This window comes from Glandiceps talaboti, chromosome 20 (assembly GCF_964340395.1).
Source record: "Glandiceps talaboti chromosome 20, keGlaTala1.1, whole genome shotgun sequence".
Classification (NCBI taxonomy): Eukaryota; Metazoa; Hemichordata; class Enteropneusta; family Spengelidae; genus Glandiceps; species Glandiceps talaboti.
In genome coordinates, this window is record NC_135568.1 from 140,318 (window position 1) to 151,272 (window position 10,955).

The following is a 10,955-nucleotide window of genomic DNA, read 5'->3' on the forward strand; positions in this document are numbered from 1 at the left end:
TAGCCTGTTTACTGCACTGTTGAGATACATCAGTAGATGGTCATACCTCCCTAGCCCTATAGCCTGTTTACTGCACTGTTGAGATACATCATTAGATGGTCATACCTCCCTAGCCCTATAGCCTGTTTACTGCACTGTTAAGATACATCATTAGCTGGTTGTACCTTCTAGCTCTCCTCTTCTCTGCATGTCTTGATTACATTGTCAAAACTGATAATAATAATTTGAAACAAGTTTGCACAATAGCCTCTTTGATGACAGCAGGCAGTCCCTTCAACCATGACAACTAGTCAGACTATTATTACTCATGAGCAAATTATGCAAATATACATGCATCATCATGCACATATAGTGGACATTATAATTTACATGTTATTTACAGATGATAAGGCCTAAAATATAATTGTTTGGTATCAGTTACCTGACCCCCACCTAGTTTTTCACTGCTGACCCTAATTGGTTTTTTTACATATTGAAGAAAAAAATAAATAAGACTGCAAAAATTGTGGTCTACCAAGAAATAGTGGATGTGGAAACTGACTTAAAAAGACAATATAAAACTGTTCTTCCAGTCTGTAATGGCTGTACATCAACACAGAGACCATATGAAAAACAACGGAAAATATAACTACCTGAACTAGACACTCACAGTGTCAGAAGAAAAAAAAATATCTACTTACCCTTAGCTACCTATTCTAAAATTGAGCATAATCGGAAGCACACAAGTTTATTCTTTAGGTCTTATGTAAATTTAACAATATCTCTGATGACAACATTTGGGTGTGTGGCTACATTAACCATTTGAAAACGTAGTCGAAAACAAGGGGAGATTATGAGGGCTAATGAATGTATCTCGACAGTGTTGTGTTGTAAACAGGCTATGGGCACACTGTGACTTATATGAAGGTGGAGTCTTTGTTATTATCAAAATGAGGTCAGCTGAATTCACTCGATGATTATCAAAATGAAACTCTGATATTCTTGACATGTTTTGTTTATACTAACTTCAGCTTAACAATTGTTAGTCGTGGTCATTCCAAACATCATCTTGATGTCCACCTTGATCTCTGGGATCTGTATTTTTTGCAGGACACATTTGAATTGAAATATTTTACTTTTATTTCATTTTAGATCGTGGAATTTAATTTGACGACAGCCAATGATCTTCTTTGCTGTGTTTACAATTCAACAGAGTTTACTCCTGTTTTTAACTGTGAGGTTACCATACCAAAGGATTATATTGAAAGCCAAAACACTTTCACTTGATCTGTACACCAATTGCAGCACATTCTAACATCAAATGACTTTAATTTCCTAAGGAGATAGTCTCTGTTGAGCCTTTTTCATGATGTAGTCTGTCTTTTCAGCTAAGGAGAGCTTGCCATTTTGAATTGACCCAAGGTATTTGAAACTAGTAACAACTTCGACAGAGTTGCCATTCATTGATACAGGTGTAAAATGATCAGTTACTTTGTGTCCTACAACTTCTCCATTTCTTTTTGCATGTAGAATCAGATCCAGTGTAGTTAACTGTGCCTCCTACCACTGCTACTGGGTTGGAACACATCAAGTTTAGGTTAGCTGTGTACCTCCTACCACTACTACTGGGTTGGAACCCATCAAGTGTAGGTTAGCTCTGTGCCTCCTACCACTGCAGTACTGGTTTGGAACCCATCAAGTGTAGGTTAGCTGAGTGCCTCCTTCCACTACTACTGGGTTGGAACCCATCAAGTGTAGGATAGCTGTGTGCCTCCTACCACTATTACTGGGTTGGAACACATCAAGTGTAGGTTAGCTGTGTACCTCCTACCACTGCAGTACTGGGTTGGAACCCATCAAGTGTAGGTTAGCTGAGTGCCTCCTACCACTACTACTGAGTTGGAACTCAAGTGTAGATTAGCTGTGTACCTCCTACCACTACTACTGGGTTGGAACCCATCAAGTGTAGTTAACTGTGTGCCTCCTACCACTACTACTGGGTTGGAACACATCAAGTGTAGATTAGCTGTGTACCTCCTACCACTGCAGTACTGGGTTGGAACCCATCAAGTGTAGGTTAGCTGAGTGCCTCCTACCACTATTACTGGGTTGGAACACATCAAGTGTAGGTTAGCTGTGTACCTCCTACCACTGCAGTACTGGGTTGGAACTCATCTAGAGTGTGGATGTGATGAAAAATTAATCAGTCTGTATGTATGCAGGGTGATGATCAGTCTGTCCCAACTGAACAATGGTTTTCTCTAAGTACACAGGTTTGTTCCTGCTTTCACACAAGGGTGCTGTTCAGTGGTAGTCTAGTCCCTATACAATATTGTTAAGATTTACACCTCCACTCATGTATAGTCAAACTTGTTACTCTAGAAGTCCTGAGGTGCATGAGATGCAATTGAAAATTCATCCACAACCACCCACACAGTTATCACTGGCCAGGTCTGGTAGGGGTGTGCAGCCAATGCTGTCAATCCTAGACCTCAATTTAGACCCATTTTGACCAAAAGCCAATATCCCATTTCAGACCATTCAATTTTTAGAAGACCCTATTTTAGACCAAAATACTAGTACATAATCACTGATATGAAAATGTCAACTTACGAATTAGCTGGGGAAATTCCCAGAAATTCCGAACTAGTTGAGAATTTAGTATGTGGTTCCTTCCAAGACCCCATTTTGACCAAACAAAATCAAAAATTGTGTAAAGTGGACCCCATTTTAGACTCCTTATCACTAAAAATACAGTACACATATTAGACCAAAGGGTGGCATATACACGTATACCCAATAGACGAGAGTAACACCAACCAACGCCAACCATGTTCACAATATCTCTGATTACTGAGGACCATATAGTTTATTATTAATTGTACCTTTCAGTTTATTATGTGTTAGCAATCATAGCACATCTAATACTGCAGTATTGCATTGAAAATATTTTTTATCGAAATACAAAATAATATGGCTGGAAATGCTGAAATTTGGAACCTGAGCGAAGATTTGTATTTATAAACAATGATAATAGTAAATGTAAAATTATTCTTCAGAAATCATTACTTTGATAAATGAAAACTAAAAAAAAACATGTGAATAAAATAATGCTCCTGATATGAAAAATAGCAACATTTTGGATGCACTGCAACTTCATGTTACCATACAAAAAAGGTATCAATTCTTATTTGTATGAACACATGAAAACAGAGAGAAATAAGTTTATGAAAGGATCTGTTTGTCTGAGTTTTCAACAGTTTATCAGCACAGACAGGTAGTCAAGCTGTGTGTACTTTGGCAATTGATGTGAGATAAACACAAAGATGAAAGTTCAAAGGAGAAAGGTCAAAGTTCATCGTGCTTAGGTCCATCAAATTCATCATGTGAAATGAGTCCATCAGCATCATCATCTTCTTGTTCAAATATAGTGTCAATTGCATCAGCTATAGTTTCACCCGCTTTGAGACCACCAAGACCACTCTCTTGGAAAAAATCAGCCATCTGGAAACAAAAACAGGACAGAGGACATTAATAACATAGAGTTGGGGGTACTGATCGAAGTAAAGTGATGTCTCAATGTCATTTTGTTTTGAATAATCATAAAGACACAGGCCACTTTATGATATTTTTGTTTTCGTGTCACTGTAAATATGCCAACTGGTGACAATGTTTGTTTTTTTCAATTCAATTATTCAATTAAGGTTTATATACATAAACTAGGCCATTGGCCTTTCGTTACATTTCACAGCCTCATAAGCACAATGTTGTTTTGAAGATTTTGGTGTTTTTGAAAACACTGTGTATGTCTTTATCACTACCAGTTTTAAAATAAAAACATTTAAACCTCATAGCACCACTCTTCCCAACCAAAGTAATTCACATCTCTTCAATTCGTACCTAGCATTGATTGTAGTGTAGTAAAGTGGTGGTATTATTTTAAGTTTGACAACTGGATTTGATTGAAGAATTTGGTTTAATTCTCAGTACTTTATTAGCATTTTATTTCATGTCAGATGGAGGATCAAATAGAACAAGAAGGTTGACTTATTCTCATGTTACTTTTATGATGTGTCCAGGTAGTAAAATTCTATTTCAGCTAATAAGAATGAGAGGAAGTCTTCTATTGACATTCACTTAAAGTAAGTCATTGATTTCTCATTGTCAGAGACTCGGCTGTATTCACCTAAGTAAGGTCCCCTCGACTCCCACCTCCATCCAACCATAACAAATGCCATGTATTCATGATATTGCCCCTGCATTCACCTCAGTCAGCCCCATCCCTCCCCATCCAACCACAACAAACGCCATGACTTGAAAATATCCCCTGTATTCACCTCAGTCAGCCCCCACCCCTCCCCATCCAACCACAACAAACGCCATGACTTGAAAATATCCCCTGTATTCACCTCAGTCAGCCCCACCCCTCCCCATCCAACCACAACAAATGCCATGAATTGAAAATATCCTCTGTATTCACCTCAGTCAGCCCCACCCCTCCCCATCCAACCACAACAAATGCCATGAATTGAAAATATCCCCGTATTCACCTGTCAGCCCCACCCCACCCCACCCCACCCACCCAACCACAACAAATGCCATGAGTTTATGATATATATATACCGTTTTTGATTTTATTTGATCAAATTATTCATGTTTAAGATTCAGTGGAGCTCAATCACATTTCAAGTATATTGAAGTGAAAATGTGATAGTTGACCAATTGCCATGACTAAGAAGAGTATATACAATTTATCACATGCAATTTCTAAGTTTATGAAATAGCAAAGTTACATTTTTAGTTTATCAAATTCAGCATTCTCATTTTGTGGTATACGACAGTCATTATTTTTCATGGAATTTCACAATTTTCTGATAAAAAATATTGATTTCTTCAAGAATTAATTAAAGATCAAATTTATTGACACATCTATAGTTTAAATTAATGATAATAAAAACCCACATTATGTGATAGAGCTTAATCATGGACAAAGACAATAGAAAAACATAATAATGAGAGGGTGATACAGAATAGAAAGACATAATATTGAGAGGGTGATAAATTGTAAGAAAGAACACGATTCAAGAATTTATTGTTTGAAAAATCACCGTAGGTCATAGCACCCAAACATTTGACATATGAAAAGTTGTTCTTCATCAGCTTCAAATTATTGTTCAAGTCAGAATGAGCCTTGGAAATAAACACTTTAAACTTTTTCTGTTACGGTACCTTTGCTTAAGAAAAATTTAATCCATCTTCTGTTATGGTAGTTTGCTTAAGAAAAATTTAACCCATCTTCTGTTCAAATTAATGAAAACAGTCGTACAAACTTTCCAAGGTTAAAATAATATCATTTTAGAATCCAATATGGCCACCAAACACTATGTAAACTCTATGGGAAAATAACAGATTGTCAATTTCCTTGAAAACAAGACGATGAACCACAAATTTCATTTATTATTACCAAGAACCGGAACAAGCTTTCATATGGCTAACTTTGGAGAGAATTTAAAAAAAGAACGTTTTCAAAGAAATTAGTTCCCATAAAAAATTTAAGTTAAGAGATGCATAATGTAATAGATAGATTTTAGTTTCATGCTTACAACAAATGTGTGAAACCTACACAGTAAGTATTACAATTCACTGTGATTACCAAGACCTTTAGGACCACTAAACTCATCAAATGAAATAATGCCATCATTGTTTGCATCATCGGACTCAAGTAGGAGATATGATAAGTGTTCATCTTTGAGAGCATTTAATATCTATGGTTAAAATGTAGACTGTTAGTATGTGTTACAGGTTACTCAATGAACAACAGTGAATGTGTGATTAACAAAATGTAACAGAATTTACAACTCAAATGAACAATAGTAAATGATTTAGAAAAGCTTACAAAACTATAGACCACATTCAAATGAACAATAGTGAATGATTGAGAAAAGCTTACAAAACTGTAGACCACACTCAAATGAACTGAATGTATGATGGAGAAAATCTTACAAAATTGCAACTGCATAATTCAATAAAATATGGCCTACAGTTTACATTGTATAAGCTACCAAATACAATAGTTTTACTGTCAGAGGAAAATCTGTTGCTAATAATTTTGTTTGTGGCTAATGAAAATAACATTCTTTTCATTTTTCATTCTGGTCACTTTATTGTACTTAATGGCCATCGGCCCAAAATACAAAGAAAATTAGTACATAGTCAGACAAAACGTCACAATCTCAGCAAATAGTGTTTGCTTCTTTTCTCAAAGATAGTGCATGGTAAAGAAAAAGAGCAAGTTTTTGGATTGTATCACTGTCTTCAGAACGCATGATTTCAATGAATTTTGTATAGGAAGGTGGAGAGTAAAAGTAACGTGAAGTGGTATGTACTTATTCCGGTATTGATTGAAAAATGCACATTTAAGTAGGAAATGAAATTCGTCCTCGACCTCATGAAGGTCACAGAGAGTACATATTCTGTCATCACGGTGTACATTATTTCTCCTCCCCAATTCAATTTGTAGCCAATGTGCTGAACACCTAAAGCGTGCAACCATCATGCGATGTTGGCCAAACTTGATTTCAGACAAGTACTTTTCACGGTGTAATGACAATTTAAAATTCGGTCACGTGTTGGGTCACAGCTCGCTCACATACAAGTTCATACTGCTCTCCAACTTTTCAGTAATTTCTCGACAAATCTGTCAAGTTAGCAACTGTAAGTACGTCAGTTACTTTTATAAACCATGGGAGTCAGCATCCAAGCCTGGAGAACTAGGATTGGAACTTTCATTCCACCAAAAAACTGGAGAGATATTCAAGTTCATTTCTACAGCCCATACTCAAATAACATTCTATTAGCCAATGGTTTTAGAAATCCAGTGTGAACACAGGAAAAGCCAATATTCATAGGTAAGACCAAAAAAAATGGTTTCTGGTCAGGACAGTTTGTCTACAATGGTGCAATGGCACATTTTTTTTTTTTTTTATTCTCAACAAACCTGTCACTCAGTCTACTATTTATGGCAGTCAAAGTTCTTTCCATTTAATACTATCGAGCAAATGTGTATGTGGGGCAGATGTCATTTACTTGTTCATGATTGGCTTTGCAGTTGTCTTCACTGAAGTAGGGAGGGTTATTTTTGTGTTTCCCCACAGATCTGTAGACTGTATGGGCTGGACAACCACACAAAAAGACCGATGTGGGGGTATTTAAGTGATGTGTGTGCTGACCAGAAACTATTCTCTGTTTTTTTTTTGGCCTAATAGTGAGAGGCCAATATACATACATGTAGGTAATAGTGAGAGGCCAATATACATACATGTAGTTAATAGTGAGAGGCCAATATACATACATGTAGGTAATAGTGAGAGGCCAATATACATACATGTAGGTAATAGTGAGAGGCCAATATACATACATGTAGGTAATAGTGAGAGGCCAATATCCCTAGAACCATAAAATACACACTATGATAATTTTGTACTTGAACTGAAAACCACCTGTTGAATCCCCTCACAAAAATGAGAAGGTAGAGTTTCAAAATATTTCCCATGATAATGTTTCCTTACCTCTTGTTTTGAAAGATGTTTATCACCATCAACGTCCATATGTTTAAAGACATTAGGTTTGGGAGGTTCAGGAGCTTCATCACTTACTTCAACTAATTCAAACTCATATTCTAATGTTAGGCCTTCCCCGGGCATTATTGCTCCTACACAAATTGACAATGAAATGAAGTCATAAATATAACAATTATGGAAAGAAACAAAAAGGTAAGTGTCATGACATTCAAAAAAGTGGAGAAATCATTGATACTGACCCTACCTATTTTTGAAAGGTGTGCAAATCAGAAACAACAATTTTTTCAAGTGGCCCAACAGCCACAGAAGCATACATGTCTATACAATCAAAGGCTTGACTTGATTTCTAAAGGTTATGTAACAATAGAAAGTGAGATTTGCCTTTCTATACAACTAAAGACAATGATGAGAAAATCGACCTGTTACTGAAGGACAAAGATTGTGAGTGATGATATGAATCATTGACTATAAAAGGGTTGTTGTTGTTGTTGTTGTTGTTTTTTGAGTGAGAATGAATTTATTATAAGCGTTGAATCCATTTTGTCATTGACATTATTGTTCTAATTACACATTCCCTCTCACAAATAGGTAGGGTTGGCATTGTTGTATCCAGTTATTTGTTATTCATGACATCTCGATTGTGGATTTTTTAAATATATTTTCTCAGTCAAACTCCATAAAGCATTGAGGATTGGTTGGAAAGATGTGGCAGGGTTCCAATTATCAGTTCCCGTCATTCCCTCATTTTTACTATTCATCCTCAGCATTTCACTTTGAATTAGTTTAAAATTAACATTAATGGTGGTTAACTTACTGTGCATAGTTACATGATGATACAGTTTGATGAGATTAACATTTAATACAGAATGAATTTGAAGTAATGGAACCCATTTGATCCACAACATTTTTCAAAAAGTGTCACAATTCCATCAATGTTGGGTAAGACTCAGATATCAAATCATTATTCCATACTTTATCAAAGAGTTTAATATAGGCTGAGACTTACCAGACCCTTTGTCTCCTTCTTGCATTGGTCCAGGTGGAATGATAAGACGTCTTTTTTCACCAACACACATATTTTCTAGCCCTTCTTCCCAACCTTTCATCACAAAATGATCTCCCATTGTAAATATCATCTTTTTTCCTCTTAGCGATCTGTATGGATTTCAGAAAAAGTTACAGATACATGTATGTAGTACTGGTAGTACATATTACACCACTTTACCTATGAAACCTGCTCCCCAGACATTCTGATCATCTGCCAATTGTTTTTGTTTTTTGTTGTTGTTGGGTTGTTGTTGTTTTTTTGTTTGTTTGTTTGTTTTTTTTGGGGGGGTGTTGCATTAATACAGTTATATGATTGGTATGTTGTTTCATTTGTGAAACTGTAATTGGAATTATGGCAAACACCTACAGCTATCCATTGCATTCAGAAAGAATTTTAAGTTATGTTTTCAATAGCCTTTTACCCTACATTGTCTCTAAACTTTAATTCATAATAAAAACTGGAACTTTATCAATTGTTTGATTGATTGATTGATAATGATTGATTGATTGGTTGGTTGGTTGGTTGGTTGGTTGGTTGGTTGGTTGGTTGACTGACTGACTGACTGACTGACTGACTGACTGACTGACTGACTGACTGATGATTGACTGATCAATTGAGTAATTTTAGATTTATAATTGAATACATATAGCATGGCATCTGGAATAATCAAGGCATTCATGACTACATGGGTTTATATTGAAACAAGCAATAACAATTTTCAGCATTTCTGCCAAAATTTGGATAAAGCCTTCGCTCAAAACAGAATTACATGAAAATGGAAATGAAAGCAGTTTTTTTGTTTTTTTTACCCGGGTCTTGTTAATAACTTGGTCTTTGCTTTACTTATGTTAGAAAGTTTGTCATTGTTTTATTGGTACCTTAGTTACTTTGATAGGTAACAACAACAAAAGTAGTAAAAGTGCAAGTGAAAAATGGCTTTCTATATTATCTCTGTAATGAAAACATGACTATATAAGATCAGTAGTTTATGTATTTATCATATGAATTGGCATTAAAGTATAAGAAATAAAATAAATAAAAATGGGTGAAGGAGTAGCCATTTTTCCTAACTTTTTGTAAGCATAGAAGTATTTTTGTAAGGTAACTGTACTACTTCATAGGTTATGTAATTGTAATGCATGGAAGTCTTTATTTTCTGCATCAATTGTGTAAATAACTTTCAGTTTTCTTGTCACAACATGGGCTATTTGTTTCCCAAGTTTGTTTGCTCTCCTTTTAGACATAAAATAGAGATGTATAAACTAATGATTATGTGGTGGACAACTAATTTAAATACTTTTACAAGTACTCTGGTAAATGCAAGTGCACGACATGTTTTAATGTACTTAATCACAGGTGTGACATGTTAACACGTTTACAAAATAAACCCACTTTGTCAGACAAATTATCCAAATATATATTGTGTTAGTTGTCAGCAGGAGGTTTAATGCTAGTTCAATTATTCGTACTTTCCATTTTAACGAGCTCGAGCAGAGGGTGTGGTCGCAACGATGATAAAAGTTAGTACACGTGTCACTGAGACGCTCTATTGTCTTGGAATATTACCGTAATTGTTATGCAAATTTAAGTTGGACGCTGAAAGCCCATTCCTCCAGAAAAAAATGAACTGGGTAATTTGTCAGCGGCGGTAAATATGTGTAAGTGTGTATACATGATAATACGATATTGTATTATCAGAAATATTATTATCTTTCTTGTTTGTATATACTGAAAATCATTGAAAAAATAAAGTCCGAACTGTAAACTTCCCGTGATCGAAGGTGTCACGTGTCGTTTCACTTTCATTTTAACTTTGTATGCTTCCGTTTTCTGTGTAATTTTTGCAGAAAAAATACTAGTTGCAGCAATTGCATGAAATAATATATAAAATAAGAAAAAAGACTTACGTCGAATCAAATTCCAACCGTTCGTGAACGTCGCCATACAAATAAGCCGTATAATCGAAAGTGAGTGACTTTCCATTTTCACCTATTTCCCCACAGAAATATGGCCTGTATATTACGTCAACAGACATCGTTTGTTCTGTTTCCGACATATCTTCCTCGGCCATAATCATGGCAATCGAAGCAAAAAGCGTAAAAATTATCAACAATTTCATCTTTCTTCACACAATCCGCTGCTTGCTCTAAACGCCAGTGTGACAGTAGTGATTGATTGAAAGTTCGACAAAAGTAATGCGACCTTTGACCCGTTAAAGTGGCGTGAATGTAATTATTTGTTTACAAATCAATTAGAACGGAACTTTGTCCGAATTCCCTTCAGCAAGACATTGTTTTGGTTTTGGTTTTAGTTTTTTAGCATAGTCAAAACTGGTGAAAACTATCTCA

At 35.5% G+C, this 10,955-nt stretch overlaps 1 protein-coding gene across 2 annotated transcripts; it reads right to left on the reverse strand.

Annotated features, from left to right (window-relative positions):
* Positions 1-3,268: 3,268 nt before the first annotated feature.
* Positions 3,269-10,713, reverse strand: LOC144450898 (FK506-binding protein 2-like). Of its 2 annotated transcripts, XM_078141647.1 has the most exons (5): positions 10,515-10,713; positions 8,566-8,714; positions 7,548-7,690; positions 5,603-5,744; positions 3,411-3,483 (listed from the first exon to the last, which is right to left on the reverse strand). In XM_078141647.1, exons 1-4 carry the CDS (start codon positions 10,682-10,684, stop codon positions 5,613-5,615), a joined length of 594 nt encoding a protein of 197 aa, XP_077997773.1. In that variant the 5' UTR covers positions 10,685-10,713; the 3' UTR covers positions 3,411-3,483; positions 5,603-5,612. The 2 variants fall into 2 exon arrangements, with proteins under 2 accessions (XP_077997772.1, XP_077997773.1); XM_078141646.1 differs by lacking the exon at positions 5,603-5,744 and having other exon boundaries at positions 3,269-3,483.
* Positions 10,714-10,955: the final 242 nt, after the last annotated feature.

What these genes read in the sequence shown, in the direction of transcription:
- LOC144450898 (XM_078141646.1), bottom strand. Translation starts at nt 10,684, where the DNA reads ATGATTATGGCCGAGGAAGATATGTCGGAAACAGAACAAACGATGTCT. An exon ending in CGGTTGGAATTTGATTCGAC is followed by an intron (nt 8,715 to 10,514) that starts GTAAGTCTTTTT and finishes AAATCCATACAG; the next exon opens with ATCGCTAAGAGGAAAAAAGA. An exon ending in AACATCTTTCAAAACAAGAG is followed by an intron (nt 3,484 to 7,547) that starts GTAAGGAAACAT and finishes TTTTGTTTCCAG; the next exon opens with ATGGCTGATTTTTTCCAAGA.